This window comes from Mercenaria mercenaria, chromosome 18 (assembly GCF_021730395.1).
Source record: "Mercenaria mercenaria strain notata chromosome 18, MADL_Memer_1, whole genome shotgun sequence".
Taxonomy (NCBI): domain Eukaryota; kingdom Metazoa; phylum Mollusca; class Bivalvia; order Venerida; family Veneridae; genus Mercenaria; species Mercenaria mercenaria.
Window position 1 is genome coordinate 49,361,218 of NC_069378.1, and position 21,023 is coordinate 49,382,240.

At 33.7% G+C, this 21,023-nt stretch overlaps 1 protein-coding gene across 1 annotated transcript; it reads right to left on the reverse strand.

Moving 5' to 3' along the window:
* Positions 1–2,458: 2,458 nt before the first annotated feature.
* On the reverse strand, positions 2,459–4,822 carry LOC123538183 (uncharacterized). Its single transcript, XM_053529831.1, has one exon. It carries the CDS (start codon positions 4,820–4,822, stop codon positions 2,459–2,461), a length of 2,364 nt encoding a protein of 787 aa, XP_053385806.1.
* Between the last annotated feature and the right edge of the window lie 16,201 nt (positions 4,823–21,023).

A 21,023-nucleotide genomic window follows, 5' to 3' on the forward strand; every position in this document is an offset into this window, starting at 1 on the left:
GATTCTGTGTTTATATTCAGCACTTTACGAATCAGTAATAATCAAAAGAACACGACAAATATAGCCAATGATTTGTCAATACACACAAACAAAACAAAAAATATTTAAAGTTTTTTAAAATTTTAAAGCAAACATATCAAAATATAAAACTAAACCATTCAAACGTATTGCAATTCAAAACATTGCATATTGATGGTTATTACATGTATGTAGGTACATGTACAAATGTTAATACAAATATATCTATTTTTATATTCTAATTATAAAAGTTTTAACTCCAAAGTGAAAACAAAATTTGATGTATTTACAATACACTCATAGACATTTATAAACGGTCACCTATGATTTTCGTATATTTCGTTAAGACTACACTGAAAATAAAAGAATAAAGTATATCACACATGGTTGATTTAAGCCACTTTAATGGAAATTTACCCTTTACGATTAAATAGCATATGGGAACAAAGGTTATCGAGAAAACCCCAGTCCTGTAATTTGAATATTATCCAAGTTATCGCATTTACAACAGTGACCAATTATAAAAGTCTATGAGAGTATACAGGTAGTATTTACAGCGAACATAATGCTTAACAAAACTTTTGTTAAAATCACAAGCAAACCTGCATGAAAATCATTAAATTACAATATTTACAAGCTTATTTACAATACTAAAAAGTAAAATACAAGTTAGAGGCATATAGTAATGTATGCATGCGTACGCAAATATAGACATCAGTTCACTATAAGAGTAAAAATAGACATTAAGATCTAGACCGAATGATAAATAAATTATTGTTGTTTTTCTGTTTAACAATGTTTTAGAACAAAACAAATCTCTTAAATACGTTTGATGAATATCTCAAAATACTTTTACTAGTGCTCAGACATGATATGAACCTTTATCTACTTTAGGTAAATTACATGCCTTTATATATTAGTTTTAATTTCCAAAATCTTAAAAACATATTCCCTATCTTAAAGATTCACATAAAAGTGTTGATGTGAAATTTTGGCTCAACAGAAACTGTCTTTGATAATGTTACTATTATTATACAGTGTGAATATGTAACAGATAAGTATCATTTTAGATTAAGGTATTCAACACAAATTATCTGTTGGTTTTCTTCCATTTGCAGACTCGGCACAAGTTATTCAAAATCATCAGAATCAATTTGTGTTTGAAAATATCATGGTGTTTAATAATACCCAAATAGTGTTACGGAATACGGGATTTTTACACGTAAATCTCAGTCTTCTGAATAACTTAAGTCTGGTACAGTCCTTCTGTTCTCATCAGGTTGCTTGTTATACCTGAGCGCCTTTACAGTTACTCTTTCACGCATCTATCGAAGCTGTTTTCAATGAACACTTTACCGTATAGCATGAAAATTTCGTCACGTATACAATATGCAGCCTTTGTCCTGGCACCAATTACTTCAAATCGTTGAATTTTACTCATTTTCTGACGATTTACAAACATTTATTTATTTCAGTCTAAGTTTTCCATTTTTTGCTTATTTCAATTAATTTGGAGTGTTCATATTTTTTGTTAAATAATTGTTTCGGATAATGAGACGTACATTGGCTCTATTGAACTTTAATGTATTAAATCAATATACGTTTTATGTTATGTGTATCAATGTCATCTGATTCAGAATCAGGGGCGACGGTGGCTCTTTTGGCTACAAGATACATCTAAGCGCCTGCATGTGTGCCCCATTATCCATTATGTTGTTCTGGTTTCAAACAAAAGACGAGTAGTGATATATTCCATATTCTTGAAGAAGTAACATGGATACGTAATGAGAAAATTATGTGAACGTGTCTGTCATTCAAGACCAACAAAAACAAATATTTAGGATCGCATATTGGCATCGTCTTGAAATTAATTGCCAGTAACTGCAGTAGAGCAATTAAACTGGGTAATTGATCATAAACCCTCACTGCGTTCGTCAAATTAATATCGAAGTTGAATGATATTTCAAATAAATGTTATCAAAACCTTTTCAATGTCAAGCAAACGCAGTTGTAACAGAACGCATATTTTGCAAATCAAATACGCATTATAACTAGAAAACTTAACGAACCAAATATGCGTATCTGCGTAAATAGTATCCCAAACAAGAGAAACACCGCTATGAGGCCAAATAAAGTTTGTCAGAAAGTCTGTGTTATATAATCTTTGGCAACTTCATCAAGTGTCATTATATACACCGCTTGGTCATTTCACTGTAAACATTTTCAGAAAATCTTGAGGTTATATTTTCGACCTGATTTACATGAGATCTTATCATTGCAATTGTCTTTTTGTTTTCCTCTCTTTCTACTACGCATGTAAGTCTTCCTGTTATTAGAAGTATTTTCCTTCAAGATATACTTGATTCAATTCCTTTATAAGGTGAACATTCTTTTACAAAATTGTTCCTATTGTTCAATCGACCTGAAAGAGTATGTGATCTCATTTTGCTGATTTTAATTGTTCATGTTCCTTCAGTTCTTCTGCAATATTTCTCATCTCATCCCAGTTAACAGTTATAGATGTACATCTCTGCAATATATTTACCAGCTCGTCCAGTGATGCTTTGTCTGGTGATTGATCACGCCATTTCAGAAGCATTGTGTATATATTCATGCTTGGGCTACGTGGGTTTTCTTCAATGATATGATCAATCTGTACTTTTGTTAATCCAAGTTGAGGACCAAGTAAGTTCCAGTTTTGACCAATCACCTGTGACAGTTTACTCAATGATTTATCGGACAGTATTTCTTTCGAAATAAATTTTGGCATTTCGTCGCCCTGAAACCATTCAGCTTTAGCGACAACAGCATCAATATTATGTGACTCGGCCTCAGGACATGGCACAATTGGGTTATCAAGTTGTTTACATGTAACAACTGTTTGGTTGTAGCCAACATTGTGAATCTCATGATTACATGAAAATCCACGTTTATATGGCATTTCATTGTGCTTCTCAGCCCCCTGGTATTTGCGGAATTCATACACTATGACTGCTTCTACAAAACGCCTAAATGCATCTGGAAGCATCTTATTAACATTGTATGGTGGGCACAGATTAAGCACAGCTAATTGTATATGTCTGTCATTCATTTCAGTAATCCCTGCATGGTGAAGATCCAGTCTGACTACGGACATATTTTCAAAAAGTAGCTTCTTTTTTCTAAATGTTTGTATAGACCACTTTCCAAGAACTGCTGCTGTCAGTCGATGATAAATCGTTGGTACAATAGACGAATTATCAAATGAAATAACAAACTTAATTTGTGTTTGTTTCTTTCCTGTTTGAAAGTCTTTCATCTCTGCAACTTGACTGTGATCTTTCAATAAGCTTGGAACAACATACCAACCAAGCCCAACAGGTATCTGCTCCGTTTCATCGAAGTTCATGGCTTCCGATATGATGCGATGTTTCTGAAGAAACCAAAGTATTGTTTTCTTATGAGTCATAAATTGTTTATCTTCATCATTACCCCACAGTTTGTCTATCAACGGCATTTCTAGTTTTCCCTCTGTTTTTAACATCAGCCAAGACTCTGTTACCTCAGGCAGATTTCTGATAAATCTGTCTGCAGTTATTATACATTTAAAGGCATCGACTAGAAATTGTGGATCCAGGACAACATAGTTTGATATTGGTTCCTCGTCAAAATAGAACAGTGTCCCCTGATCATGTTTGTGTTTCAGAAATAGTTTAATTTGTTCAGTTGTGCCCAACGGGTATTCATTGGTGGAATCAATATCAATAATTACTGCCATGTCTACTATCTTGTCTTGCTTGTAGTTAAACAAAGATCTTTCAAGCTGTATCCATTTAGCAGGAATTTTGTTGGAGATAGCATATTTCTGCCCAACGCGAAGTATTGTTTCTCGCAAATTATCAAACTTTCTCTCTTTGAAATTTGTGTTATCGACCGCAAAATCATCTGGGACAATATGGTTACGTTGTTGCTTTCCTTGGAACAATGCTCTGACGTCATCAAAATATCTATTTGCCTGTCGCCTTTTTGATCTGTCGTCTCCTTCAAGGTTGTCAAAATGTGTTCCCACAAGTATTATTTTAGGCTCTGATCCATCTTTGTTTCCAACAAAAGAGTGTATTGAATTTACCCAAAACTGTATGTAGTATTCCATTGTTCGCTCTCCCATGTTAACGCTGCATATTTCCTCGGAGTCGTTTGGCACAATATCAGTCAAACCGCAGGATAAATTGAAGACGAGAAGGTAAATTGCCTTTCTGCTATGGAACAGCGTATGAGTTGCATAAAATACATATTGTCCACCGAAATCCCAAATGTCGAATGCCTTATTGTTACAATGGGAACTGTGTTGCTCGTATGGTTTTATTACCTCGTCAACAAACTTTTCTCTCTCTTCTTGTGACATTTCGTTTGGTTTGTAGCCTGATTCACTTTCAGCTATTTCAATCTTTTCAATCCGTTTCTTACGATTTTTTTTTACGGAAAATTGCCTAAAGCGCCGTAATATCGCTTTGTGATATTTCTTTTCCGTCCTACCTTCAAATGACACTGTTTTAACTCTTCTTGCAATATCTGATGGATCGAAATCGGGGCTCTCTTCGTACGTTATATTTCCAGATGCATCCTGTTTGCATTTATAATGAACAATGTCTATACCATTTGTACTTTTCGTACCATCAATACCTGATCTAATTAATCTTCTTACTAGACAAGTTTTTCCCTGACCAAAGTTTCCCACAACATTTACTCTTATTGAAGAGTCATCTTCAATTCCAGCTTCAAGCGCCTTTTTGTACAGACTGTAAGCGTATGGACCATGTGCCATTTCAACTTAAAAAAAAAACAACGACAAAATATTGTGTAGTGGACAACTGATTAATTTTGAGTCAACAATTTACAGATAATAAAATAAAAATTAAGTCATTTTATGCAATGCGTTGAACAATTACTTTTTAAATCTATATTTGGATTAGAAATATGTATAGTGTTATCCTTCTTAAGCTAATATATTTATTTAAACACTTCTCTTAACCATCAAGTTATGTGATGAAATAAATCGGACAAATATAACGCGACATATACCTTGAAGATAACGATTATGTTTCTTGCTGGCCTACTTTGCTCTGGCTATGTTTGCTGCGTAATGGGCCTCCGAGAAATCTACCCTAATATCTTTTAATTCGAAAAAAACTATTAATTATTCAGACTTCTACGGATAAGACAAAGACTGACACAATATAAAAAATGTTTTACTTCTTATTCTTTTATGAAATGCAAATAGAGGGACAAACATTTCTAACATGGATCAAAATTTACTTAAAAAGCAGGAAAAAGCAAGTGCAAATCATTAGCATGTAAAACAGTGAATTACGTGAAAAACAAGCATTATCCAGGGCCGAAAATCATCAGATAGTAGTTCAATTATCATTTTAGACTGTAAAACAAATTCAGATGATGTTGTGATTTGCGCACGTATACGTAAAATACGAGAACATCTCTTTTGAAAATGGATCACGAACGAAAACAGAGCTTACTCTGAACAAAAATATATAACTATGTAATTGGCAAAAAAAGTTTTAGTGTGTTCGCTTAAAGCTACATTTTGGGTCCCGTGCGATCGGAAAATCGATTAATAGCGACATATACCAATCTGTTCCATAATGTCTGAAGTTGATTCTAAGCCATGTCGCCAGTCTAAATTCTGCGACTGGACATATATATGACGTCATCAAAATGGCGGCCATTTTTCAGTTTAAATCTTTCATTAGATCAAAATGATTAATAGATGTTGTTTGTTGTCTTATGTTAAAAGTGAATTTGTTTTGTAGTTTACATTGTAAATATACATACTTATTTTGCATTATGTAATTAGAATAAAAAGAACGTCATTTATACAATATTATTTAGATATATCATGCCAAAATTTCATATTTGAATTTATTATCAGTTATCGCATATTGATATTAAATGATAAATAAATGTGTAAGTAAACACAATATGAATATGTTAAGCTACTCAAATTTGGAAGTTTCAAACAAATGGTTGTTACCAATTAAAAATTTAATTGTCATTGCAGTATACACTGCCTTTAGTTTATGCATTATACCAAGGTAAAAATATTTAACGAGGATTTTCTAGATTTAAGTCAATTTGCAATGATGAAATTGTTGTGTCAAAGATGAGCATACTACATTTTTAAATGGACATGAAATAAAACAAAATATTTGATGAAGTAATTTCTACGCTGCATCGAAGTTAAATGAAAATCATAAATAACATGAGGGACATGATGACCCTGGATCGCTCACCTGAGTAACATGAGCCACATGTTTCAAATGGAAAACTGACGCTAAATTATTAGAAAGTAGGAAAGGCAGTATCTTAAAAATCAAGAAAGTACGTCAGTAGGTCAAGGTCACAGTCAAGTGACTCATAATTGCTATAGGGTCATCAGATAATTATAATTAAACAGTCTAGGAAATATGATCTGATAATATTTGAAGTATTTGTTCCTATATAACACATAAAACAAGTGACACCCAGGGCAGGGTCTCTTTTCATCCCAGGGGCATAATTTAAACAAAATTGTTAAGAGATCCACTGGGTAATCCTACATACCAAATGTCAAAGGTTTAGGCCTTGAACTTTCAGAAAAGAAGGTTTATTCCGTATACAAGTCTATGTTAAATTTGCGACCCCCAGGGCAGGTCTCCTTTCCACCCGAGGGGAATAATTTGAACAATTTTGGTAGAGGACTGAAAGTCAATGAAACCTACCAAATATCAAAAGCCTAGGCCTTGCAGTTTCAAGCAAGAAGAATTTTTGATTGTTTTCCAATTTAAGTCTAGTAAAACTTGAGATCCCTCCCCCGGAGCAAAGCCTCTTTTCACCCTAGGGGCATAATTGGAACGATCTTGGTAGAGGACCACTACGCAAAGTATCATACCAAATATCAAAGACCTAGGTCTTGCAGTTTCAGATAAGAATTTTTTCATTCATTTTTCCTATGCAAGTCTATGTAAAATTTGGAACCTCCGGGGCGGGGCCTCAAGATTTTCTTTTTGGTTGCCATGGCAACCAGAGTTTTGCATGGAATTAAATTCCTTGAACAGTTTTGAAGAGGGACTAACTAAGGCTCATTCTTGTGAAGTTTTGCGTACTTAAGAAGAAAATATTTTAGAAAATGTTGACGGACACACGACGGACGATTGACGACGGACGACTGAAACGACGGACGACTGATGATAGACGACTGACATTGAGTGGTCACAAAAGCTCAGCATAAGCCTTTGGCTCAGATGAGCTAAAACCACCAGTTGATAGCTATTTAATGATAATAAGCTTACATAATGAAAAAGACAAATATTAGAAAAACTTAAAATCAAAAACACCAGCATATTGCTGTGACCTGAACTCACGACCCTTCAAATATTATATATTAATACACTGAGTCTACAATTAGACTATTTCACATATCTTTTTAAATAAATGAACGCTTTTCTTTCTAGTGATCTGTTATAATGTTTTTATTAACAGACTTTTATTAACAGAAATGGACACAACTATAGAATAAATAGGATAACTAATTTATCTACCACATTTAGAAGTTATTTGCTGCTTTCGTTGCTGTTGTTGTGACATTTATATAAATTCGCTATTGACCCGTTGTGAAACCCTTTAACCATAGATAATTCCTCTTCCGTAAAATATATATGCAACATTCAATGAAAACTGAAATGATGTTTGTGGAGCATTTATAATCGTTTCTTAAATTTAAAGCCTCTGTATGAAACACATCAATAAATTTGCATCTAACATTTTCTTGACTATTATAACTACCCGTCAACAATATTCTTTTCCGTTTCAGCATCTTTTTGTCAGGGCCTATTTTGCTCTGCATGGATCTATGACTATGTTTGTGGTGTTCTGTGCTTCGGAAAATCTACCCTCACCCTTTATCTTCTGTTAATATTTTCTCTGTAAGTTTGTTTTAAATATGATTGTTTTAAGGTGTATCTAAATGGCTTAGCACAACGGAACTAAGTCCCAGTAGCACAAATTTGGTCGATATGTGGTATAATACGTTAAACGCACGGTGGCAAAATGTGTTCTAGTACTTATGCAACAGTCTTTTCTACCATTCGAGAACGCATTTGATATGATGATTGAGATTTATTCAACATAGACTGACTTTGCCTCTTCGTATAGACATTGTGATAGAGCGGCGTCATTAGTGGCACAACGGAACACGCTAAAATTAGATACGAAACGATAATTGTTGCTTAAGCAATAAAGTTAAATGTGACTGAAAATAAACAAACGCTCTTTGTACTACCTAGAAGCTATAATGATTGTTTTATGAAAACAGCCTGTTTGTTTTCTGTGAAGAGAGGCTATCGCAAATGTTAATTGTTGAAATACTCCATTGCTCTGTGGGTGAACAATTACAGACGGCAATAAAAAGTCTTACATTATTTTAATTACGTCGAAATTCGGAAGCACAATATATGCCACTGTCGATGAAACGAATATATAGCAATTCAGTTCTTTGGACGGAAAGGTTTACATACAAAAGGTTTCATCAACATCTATATTCCTTGGGGAAAATGATCCTCCACCGTCAGGCTTGATCCATTACAGTTACTGGTGAACATCAAGATCTTGTTTGGAAGTCCATATCTATTTCATTGTACGATTTCTACGTTTGTTAATTCTGTGATTTCAACAAAAACACATTTGACAGCAAATATTTTATTAGAACTGAAAATACTGCATAAATATTTTAGTTAAGTGTTTTATCAGACCTTGAATTTGATAAAGTTATCCCGGAACTTTCAAGAATTGAATAAGAATGCCAGACGATAAGAAAGGTTTCATCAACAGTCTTGATAACCACCATGAAAAATTTTCTTCTCGCAAATTGTTTGCCACAGACTGGGCTAAAATAACCAGCATATTTCAAAATAACAGTAAGAGTAGGAACTAAAGACTAAGATAAGTTTATACTTTTAAGACTCCATTTAAGTGCGATAAAGTTTTGAGATCCTTTGGAATTTATTTCTCCTACCTTTTGAGAGGTTTCTATCGAGATTAAACATATTAATCGGTAAGGAAACATTACAAGAAAGGTACGAATTCAAATCATTGCATTTAATTATGTGCGGATGATAAACATCATTGTGCAATTCAACGCGATACGAATAATGGACCAGAAAATTGGTACCGAATAATGTTCATTTGTAGTAGAGAATGAGATTTGTTCCATTACAGGCCTAATGATATCGAAATTGACAAGTGTGAATAACTTTGAGACAGTTTATAGCACACGTAAATAGCTACAACAGTACTGGAATATGACGAGATTCGTATATTTTAATGGTATAGCATACTGTAAAATCTGGTAAATAAGCGTATACGTTTATAATACACTTTTATGCGCATGTTTTTAATATGCGCTTATACTTAAGCCAAAACTTTGCGCTTATATTTGATATGCGCTTATAGACAAGACGTGTGCGCCTATTTTTGATATAATAGGAATATTGACAGTGCTTGCCCTGGTTGAGAAAACGAAAAAGAAAACTTTGCCTTGGACGTGCGCAGTGAACTACTTTCTTTTTATTGCATTGGCCTACAGTATTTATACATAATGAAAGCATAATGAACTACATTATATGCTAATAATGTTCAATCTTTCGGACCATTCAATAATTGTTCAACATTAAGATTGTAGCATTTTATTCATACTCTTTGCACAGATTTACGAAAGAATGACAACTGTTATGACAACGCAAACAACTTTTCTGGTATTCAAACTTTAACCTTCATTTACTGAAAACATTTTCTATTCAAAAAGCATGAATATCGTAAACAATTATTGTTTTATCAGACAACAAACTTTAACATCTTTTAACACCCATCGGCTATTCAACAGATAAGAACACTTGTCACGGTATAACACCGTTAATTTCGTCGTTTTGATGCATCTGTTGTTTGTTTACCAGTAATCGGATATGCGCCTACTTTAGAGACAAAATTATGGTAAGGGCACGACATGCGCTTATTATCCCATACAGAATAACAGTAAGGCCGTATGCGCTTACTTTTGATATGCGCTTATATTCGAATATGCGCTTATTTACCAGATTCTACAGTATGCCAAACAAATATATTCAGCAAGAAACTAATTTGTTGAAATAAAGTGGGTGGGGTAAGGAACATTCTGATTATTTACACTATTACATTGTTTATATAATTCAAAACTGTTATAACATTAACAACAAAAATTGTAGAATTGAAAACCAAAGATAATAAGATGAAGTTTTGCTGTTTTAAATAAATACGCAGAGTTTTTAAATTTGGCCGCCATTTTGATGACAAAATAGATCGGTCCTCTCGCGGAACACTGACAGGTGACGTGTCTTTCTGTGACCTTCAGACCTGTTATACATATAACAGTTTAGTGTTTGTTGCCATTAATCTGTTTTCCGACCACACGGGATCCCCGTTCTGCGTTCACTGTCTTGTAAGACACATAATTTCAAAATAACTAATACCATCAAAACGTATTAAAGCGAAAATGCAAAAAAGTATGTTCGTGGATTACAAAATCAAGTTCTTGTAAGACACATAGCAAAGGAAACAAAATAACTGATGCAAACGAATATGCAAGACAAGAACTTTCATGGATAAGTAGACGACCATGCAAATGTTGTGCTGATTTTTGCCGGAAATGCAATACCACGGAGGGAACTTACAAACGAAATTTCCGAACGGCAACAAAATTGTACACAGCAGCAAGACATTTAAACATTAAAAGAGACAATTATGATTTAGACGTTTGGAAGGTGTTCAACTTAATACTAGAACACATTACAGAGGTACGTTTATGTCCAATGGTGTGTATTTCTTTGACATCAATGTTTTATTTGAGTTCCGATACGATAATAAATCATTCCACAACCAAGACGAAACATTATATCAATAATCTTAATTAAAATATTTCCAATTATACGAAAGATCAACTTAAGGCCATTTTATGGGTTTTATAGTGCGCTTTTGACATTTACAAGAGGCCACAGAGTGGTCTTGCCGCCCACCATTGAGCCATTTTCGAATGTTCAAAATTTCAAGACTAGCTCAAGATCAAAATCAAGGTCAAATTTCATTTCGGTACACAAAATTGTGCATGTGGTCCATGAATGTTTGAAAGCTTTAGCTTGAGAAATGTGATAGTAGGTCATTAGATCAATTTCAATATCAAAGTCCATTTTGGCATACAAAACTATGTGCTTCAAATCTGGAGGTTGTAACTTGAGAAATGTGAATTTAAATACTAGGTAAAAATCAACGTCAAATTCAATTCAGGACACAAAAATATTCATGTGGTCAAAATTTGAAGCCTGTAGCTTGAGAATGTGAAAGTAGATCACCAGGTCAATCTCAAGATCAAAGTTCATTTCGTGGCACAAAACTATGCATGTGGTCCAAATTTGAAGGCTGTAGCTTGAGAAATGTGAAAGTAGGTCACTAGGTCAAAATCAAGATCAAATTTCATTTCGGAACACAAAGCTATGCATGTAGTCCAAATTTGAAGCCTGTACCTTCAAAAATGTGCAAGTAGGTCGTAAGGTCAATGTCAAGGTCCAAGTATTTTTTTGGTGCACAACAGTGTGCATGCGGTCCAAATTTGAAGGCTGTAGCTACAGAAATGTGAAAGTAGGTCACTAAATCAAAATCAAGATCAACTCATGTCAAGGTTTATTTTGCCACTTACATCTATACATGTGGTCCAATGTTGTAGGTTACTGTCAAGAAGATTGTTGTTTTCAATTTTTGATTTTTTTACTATATAAGTCAATATGAACCATGTGACCTCTGGGGCGGGAACATATTTGAACCCAGAGGAACAATTTGAACAAACTTGGTAGAGAACCACCAGATGATGCTACATTACAAATATCGAAGCCCTAGGCTTTGTGGTTTGGACAGGAAGATTTTCAAAGTTTTTCCCTATATAAGTCTATGTAAACCATTTGACCCCCAGGGCGGGGCCATATTTGACCCTAGGGCAAAAATTTGAACAATCTTAGTAGAAGACCGCCAGATGATGTCACATACAAAATATCAAAGCCTTAGGCCATGTGGTTTTGGACAAGATGTTTTTCAAAGATTTTCCCTATATTTGACCCCAGGGAAATAATTTGAATCATCTTGGTAGAGGACCACTAGATGATGCTACATATCAAATGTCAAAACCCTAGGCTCTGTAGTGTTCAAAGTTTTTCAATATACAAATCTATGTAAATTATAAAAATAAACAAAGGGCAAAACTCACTTAAAAATTGTTGAACCATTCAGGGAGACACAACTAGGGTACCAATACACCATTCTGACAAAGTTTGGTCTAAATCCCCCAGTAGTGTTTGAGGAGATGCGATAACGTGAAATTGTTATCGGACGGACGAACGGACGGACGGACGGAAGGACGTCGGGCCACGAACGCAGAGTGATTTGAATAGCCCACCATCTGATAGTGGGCTAAAACAAAGACACACTTTTATCATATTTATTGTCTTAGTTATAGAATTTTTGCCAAAAAAGGAGACCAGTGCTAAACTGTTTTAATTTTCATCTTTTTCAAATTACTATAGTGGTGCGTTCGATTCTCGATACATGCATTGGTAAAACAGAAGATATTAACTGTTACAAAGATATATTTTCGAATTACTCAGTTAACTCTTAGCGATATCACCAAAAATTTAAGGCATATCAAAGATTACAATAACTGGACATACTAAAGTATGCAGTATAAAAGTTGATATATATTAACATGTAGTTGAAAACGTTTACAATTCTATTCGATACTATACCACTCAAAGGAACCTGTTTAAACGATCTCCAATGCATGTAAAAGAAACAGTTGATTAGACTCCTTTGATACATGTGTATCTAACAAATTATCGTGTTTGAATGAAAGTGTGCATGGAATTTTCATATTAGAATTATATGTATAAAATTCCATCTTCTATTCACAAACATTTGAGTCATGCAACTCAAATGATTTATAGTAATATGAATCAAACAATGGTAAAATTGACAATTCAGAGCCTAAGACTTACCTAAACGTCTTCTTCTTTCTTCTGAAATAACAAATAAACACATGCATTTTAAGACAAGGCAGTAAAAGTTATTAAGTTCATCCAATTGACTTAACGTTTAAGCTTACCAATGCAATAACGTATCTACATACAATGTACTACATGTCCGACCTGAAAAAATGAGAGATTTAATAAAAATTTAATTCGACTTAGTTTTGACAGTTTGACCAACATTTTGTTTCACAACCAGAGGAATCATAATATCTATTTTTTCAATGCCTCTTTTCTAATCTGTGGTTAAGCAATAGTTTTGACAGAGTAATCAGAACAACATATATCGAAGTATAGATACCAGTTTTCAACAGTATGTAAACTTGCTGTTAGAACATCTTCAGATAATACACGTGCTGCCTTTGATTTCAGTTATGGTGAAATATTACACAAGAAAACGCACCATCCTCTTAATTCAATTATGAAATAAAATAAATAAAATAGAAGAGGAGCTAGATATCAATCTACTGCCAATGTTTGTTCGTTAAATAAGTAAACAAGATAAGCTGAAGCAGAAATGAACACAACCGATACATCGAGCCTCAAAGTACAACATCCTTTTGTCTCGGTGCACCAGACTTCAGAAGTACGGTAAGGCTTTTAATCAACATTATTTCTTTTGGGTATATTCACGTACAATCACAGAAGTATTTCGATTCAAGTGAGTAAAAGAAATACATTTTAATGAACCGGAATTTAAATGTTTCTTATGTATGATTCATGTTTGTTTTATAAGTATGCAGTTTTAAACACTTAAAATGTAGCTGAATTTATTGAAAATATATAAATAAGAAGTCGATAAGTATGTATAAAATACTCGAAGACGCCTTATGACCAGTAATTGTGTCAGTGTGTCGATAAACCAAAGAAAAAGAAAATCTGTTATTGTTCTTTCACGCAAAACTATGCTTCTTTAATCTGTTTTTAAAACACTTAATATGGTACGTAATTATATAAAACACAGTTAACACAAAAATAATTTGATTCTGTAGCATGTTGTATTTGTCTTCTTATGACTGTTTTATATATAGCATTCGCACGAAAAAAAGGGAATACTAAAGAAAATACATTATTCAAAATCTTTATCATTAGAAATGCTGAATATGTTGAATAATTGCAATACTATTAAATTTATGGTACGTATAACAGATGGTGAAATGTAACATTTGTACGAAGAACGGGCACCTGCATTTCTAGTTTATTATTCTTCAAAAGTACGACACCTATAAAGAAACCACTATGTTATTGAGCATAATGCACACAGTTTTACATCTTAGGGGCCTTCGTGGCCGAGTAGTTAAGGTCGCTGACTTTAAATCACTTGCCCCTCATCAATGTCGGTTCGAGCCTCACTCGGGGCGTTGAATTCTTCACATGAGGAAGCCAATCCAACTGACTTACGGAAGGTCAGTGGTTCTACCTAGGTGCTCACTTGTGATGAAACAATGCACGGAGGTGCACCTGGGATCTTCCACGACCATCAAAGCTGGAACGTTACCATATGACATATATGACCCAACAGAATTTACATTATTATTCAGGTAAAATAGAATATACATGTAATCGCGCTTCAGTTGAAAACATTCAGCACACAGTACTTTAGTAAATACTCACACTATACAAAATGTACATGTAAAATTGATATTTGAAGTCTTAAAATAGTGAACAATACAGTGAATGTTTATGTAATGCTACATACAGTATCCGCGTATCCATACAACACTTCGTAACAACATTCACTTGTAAAATGGCCGTCAATTCACGTATCTTGCGATTATTTATCTCTTACCTGTATAAATATATTATCTTCAGGTAATTGACCACTCAGCTATCCGAATGAGAGAAGATGGATGAATAATCTTAACATATCGTTGTCTGTCTTTTTGTTATTGAGAATATTCGCTACGCCAATAAATTTGACTCGCGATATTTCAGATGTTTAAAAATGATATTATGCTCTACATACATGTATAGACAAAGTGGCGTCATTTGCATTCCTGGAAATTAGTGTATCAACGACTAAAACACACACACATTCTTATTTTTAACAGTGTGGAGTTAATTGATAGAGGTACAGAATTACCTAGCACCATCGATATGGTAAACCAGGCAATGTTCCCTTCAGTTGTAAATGTTCATTATATACGTGAAAATTAAGTTTCCGTAACAAAATGTTTCCTTGATTACTTGAAATTTGTTCATTTAAATGCTATACAATACCATCGACCCTAATAATTATATTAAAGTATACCGAGCGTTGTAAAATATAAATTTAATGACAACAATTATTTTCAATTATTTTGATTGAGGAGGTGTGGGGGGGGGGGGGGGGGGGGGGGGGAGAGGAAGAGTGTTCCACTGTAAATGTCATCCATTTATGAGACCGTATCTAAATACATCTCGACTATATATGTAATTGCAATAATCTTTTCATGGTTATTATAGATAATATGCAAGTCATATATCCATGAAATGTATTTGTAAATATAGCAATTTGACCAACAGTGACACATACGGGACATTTTGTAGTGTATAATTCTATTAAACTTTAAAACATATCCTACAACTGAGACAAATACGCATTTAGGGCATTCGGTCATGATTAAGTGACTAATGTACAATCAAAATATAGAACCTTTCTTTGTCATGTCATACTTGTTGTTTGCAGGTGTCCGACCCAAGCTGAAGGTTCAGAATGCCTGATGAGGGCTCCGTGCCAAGTTTGAGGTAACTTAAGTCTTTAAGGTGTATTTTAAGAATGGATATCCCTGTATTTATGCATACCAATGAGAAGTTATCTTGTATTGTAATTTGATTTCATTTGTTCTTTGCATTGTCAACTAATGGCATATTTTCCCGTAACAAGGATAAATAGATCGCTTTATAATTGATACACTTGTATAGGCTCTCAAACGATTAAGGTATTGTTTTTTAAATATTCTATTTTCCTTATGAATAATAGATATTTTCTTGTAAGACACTCAATGCCAAGCAACAGAATCAAAATAACTGATACCATCGGATAATTTCCAACTCCCGACAATGCAAGACAAATACTTTCGTGGATTAGTACACGTCTATCTGGTGTCCCATGTTTTCCTAGTATCATTTGAAAGAACAAGAATTAGTAAAGAATTAGTAAATAAAATGACCATAACTAATATAAAAATGTGAGTTTTGTCAGGAAACGTACAAACGAAGTTACCGTATGGCAATGGAATGGTACACAGCAACACGCGACTGACAAGTTAAAAGGGACAATTATGATGTAGACGTATAGAAGGTGTACAATTTACATTTGAACACATAATAGATATACGTATATGTTCAATGATGTATATTATTAGATTTAACTCGAAACAATCTAACAGTGTAATAACACCTGTCGTCTGCTTTTGCTCAGGTTACATTAACAAGGTATCAACACACACTGGATTATTTTTATTCGTGTGTAGTTAATTGACAGAGGTGTATAATTACTTACCAAAAATGTTGTTCATTTAACTGAGGAGCTCAGCAAAGGATCACAATCCACTGCATAATAACAAAATCAAATGGTGCAAGTAGACTCTTTGGAAACTTTGCCCAAAGCAAACACAGCCAGAGCAACACATCGCAAATTAAGCCAATTACAAATAAAATATGAATTGGAAAGATGGAGTAGCCGGGTTGCTTCACATATGCATCAACAAGAACAGTTTGGATTTATAAAATGTATTAAAAATGACTGTGGTACATAGAGGGTGGGAAGGGTTATATAATATAAAGTGGTTGAATGGGATAAACACCAACTTACAAGACAATATACATTCAATATAAGTCAAAATGGAAAAAAATCAAGATAGCAATAGCAGCACAGCCTTGGAACATATAATGACCTATATAAAGGAAACTTGGTTTCTAAACGCGCCTTGGGCATGCCAACCCACACTTTTCCTCTTAGACAAAAATGTAAATAAGTCATTACCGTCAAAGTAAGTAAAATAGGTATCATAACATCTAAAAAAATACAAATGAGCTTAATCTGTAATGCACTGGTCTGCTACAATATTAGAGTGTATACTAATTTTATTGAATGCTTACAATATAGTACTAACTTCTCATTATCTAAATGCCATACAATATCAATGACCCTAGAAATTATATTAAAGTTCTCCGGACGTTGTACAATATAGTAGAAAGTTGTGACTTTAATGACAAAAATTATTTTGATTTGGTGCTTTCCACTGTAAATATTATCCATTTATGACATCGTATCAAAACTAATTTTGACTTTATTTGTAATTGCAATAAAACTTTCTTGATGATTCTAAATAGCATACAAGCACTATTTCATATCAAGCTAAAAATAATCGTGTCCGACAGAATGAGCCCGAAGCTCTTGTGGAATAGCTCTATCAACGGAAATGTGATAAAAGTAGTCATGCTCGCCGAGCATTTGGATTAAAACAAAATTCACAATATTTCACTTCAACATCAATTCCAAATGAAATAGCAATTTTAGATAAACTTTCTTGATTGAATTTATCGGCGCTGCAACTTTATGTTGATAAAATATTGTCGTTTAGAAAACCAAATTTTGCAACACATCTTTAAAACTTGACCAACCAGTTAACACTGATCCATACGGGACATTTTGAAGAGCATTTAAAACATATCCTAAAACTGAGACAATTCACATTCAGGACGTCCTGTTCTTAGTGGCTAAAGACCTTAGTAAAATTAAAATATAACACCCTTATATTGCCGTGTTATACTTATTGTTTGTGGGTGTTCAACTCAAGCTGATGTTACGGAATGCCTTATGAGGGCCCCGTACCAAGTTTGAGGTCAACGAAGTCTTTAATTTTTATTTTATCAATGGATAAATGGCGTGGCGAGGCCAAATGTATCGCTTGTATAGGATTGGGAGATCTCACTAAGAAAACAACATCCTAACGCAAAGCGTTTACGAAAAGAATGTCTTCTTTTATTGCTATGAAATCTAAATCCTAAGCCAGTCGAAGCTTACAGGTCGGTTTATTATTTTCCTTATAATTTATCATCAGTATTAGTAGTTCCCCGTTATATTTGACCAAAGCCTGTTATTGTGCTGCAGGCTGAATATCTAGGTGAAACCTGACGAAAGTGAGCTTTGCTGTGTAAACAATAATGACCCACTTTCCAGAATAGTTTGTAAAAGCTAACAAACAGTAGATTTGATATCTCCAAGTTAGGATTTTCAGAACAATATTTGCAATTATAATTCCGCTAGTACACAGTTTTCATCAAAATACAGAACTGCGAGTGATCATGTAAGACCCTGAAATATAATAATTCAGCGGTACATAAATTGATAAAATGTGATATAACGTTTTAGTCACGGTGAAATTTGCAATTATACAGACTTATACGTTTAAAACACCATCATCCTTCAAGTGTCAAACAGAATTAAAGGTGGCCGTAATTATTTTAGAAATTAGTGCTTGTTGGGTTTTACTTCTCATGGCAAAGATATGGATACAAATTCAAGTAAAATATCAGTACTAAATGCATAGAGTCGCTTTGGTATGTTAGCTGATATTAGTAAAACATAAAAAATGATATGAATATATATATTACTTTACTGGAATAACGGAATATATATACAATAAATATTACACGTATATTTAAATGCATTGCATCCTTGCCCACCACCCCGGCTCAATTTTGCCCCTTACCATTTCCTTCCCCTCCATTTTGCATAAATTAATATGTACTTGTTGGATGTTTGAAGCAACCCGTCTGAAATATTTTTCCATTACGTCATCTTTTTGTTGTGGGCCTACTTTGCAAATGGGAGGCTCTGTGGCTGTGTTTTTAGTGCTCTGTGCTTCCGAGAAATCTACCCATACCTATTATCTTTTGATGTAATATCAAAAGATATCTTCACAATACTATAATGTAATTTCCTAAGTACCAGCGATGAGAGAACTTTCCATTTGAATAATATGATCATACTCAATTATGTACCGATTAGGTTTGAATAAATGCATTGTTACAGACCAATATAGTTAACTAGTTGTTTGATAGTCATAAACATGATATCTCTCTATACAGTCAAACCTGTAAACAAAGACCACTCTTGGGAACAAGCAAAAGTGGTCTTTGTTCACATGTGGTCTTTATTCGGGGGGAAGGGTCACTTCTCAGTTAGCCATTATCATGCTGATAAAAAGTATTTTCACAGATTCTTGCTTTCTTTATGTTCTATGTATTAATTCGGCCGGTGCAAACTTGCAAAGTTTCAATCAAGCAGTAATTATCATGTTTGCTATAAGGTGAAAATTGTGAAAATTCGGCGGAATTTAAGTATTTTTATGCCGGAACGGTCCAGCTTGGTCGTTATTTGGGGGCAAATATGACCCTTGGGAATGAATCAGGCCGGTCGCTGGTCGCGGTCGCCAGGTGGTCACTATTCATGGCCTTTTTATGAGTTTTTTTCTACGGGGGGACCAGAGACCGGTCGTTGTCGACAGGTGGTCGCTATTCACGGGTGGTCGCTAGCACAAGATTGACTGTATATAATAACTGAAAAGAACATTGGATATAAGAACTAGAATTATTATAAATAAAAGGAAACGAACGATAAAGATAAATCAGGCATATTATGTCATGTAAGCGAAACAGCAATATAAGAAATAATCTAACACAACCCTTTTTGTTTTCTTAATTAACAAAGAAGGCTGACAATTGTGTGGTATTATGTTATTATACATCAATTCATTTCAAAGAAACCAAAAGAAAACAGGCACACATTTAGTGGATGTCATCTAGGACGTTATAATAGCGTGTTAGGATCAAAATCAAGTCAACGTACAAGTGCTTTGCTCTTAAATAAAAACATTGTTTGCCATTTGGATGTGTACTATTATACCGGACGTCGCCCTCGTGATATATATTTGTTTTTTTTTTCATCTAAACTTCAAAAAAATTTATTCAACGGAAATTCACTGTTTTTGGTATATATCATTTCTTAACTTTAAAAAGCAAAGATAACACGGCAGCTAAATTTGATGTGTCAGCACCACCACAATTTGAAGTAACGAGATGACATACACATTTCGCAGAATAATAATATAATTTGCAAACGCTTTAATCATTTCGTCGATCCCACTAAAACAGCCAAAAACGATCAGGGATATTGTTTTTTGTTAGTAGGTATAGGGTATTACTAAAGATTTAAAAAAAAATATTTTACGTACTGTCAGTAGTTATAGAAAAATGTTTCACTCCAAATTTTATATACTTTACTTAATTACAATAACTTGTTTACCTCAAGTTCTATATACACAAATAATTACTGTAACTTAGAAGCAATCTAAGACTTGTCTCAATGTTTTATTATAGACATATTATAGACATATTATAGACAAATTAATGTTACACCAAAGTGCTTTTGTAAAAAGAGATATAAGGTAAGTGTGTTTTTCCTTGAAGCACAGAGCACAGAGAACCTCAAACTCAGCCATAGAGCCCACAACAATAAGATGCTGTAACGGAAAAAAATATTCATTGGTAAATGATCCTTAACGGAACGGCCATTTTGAAGCGGACGATAATGGAAAATGTTAACAAACACTCAAGCGACTGGTCGTAAAACTGAAGCCATGAATAGATCTGACAATGGTTGCAATATAAATATTTGGCTTACAACAATGTGTTTATGTGTTTGGTCTACATTAGCATCTGTTTTACATGGTTATTATTGAGTGGCTAAAATGCACGATCAGACTGTAATATTAAGACTGTCTGAATTTCTATACACGAGTGAGGTTTAGAAAATGTTGGTGCTACAGTATAAAAAAAAACCATTCCATGAAATTCACAACTTTCGATTTATTCTGAGATTATTTT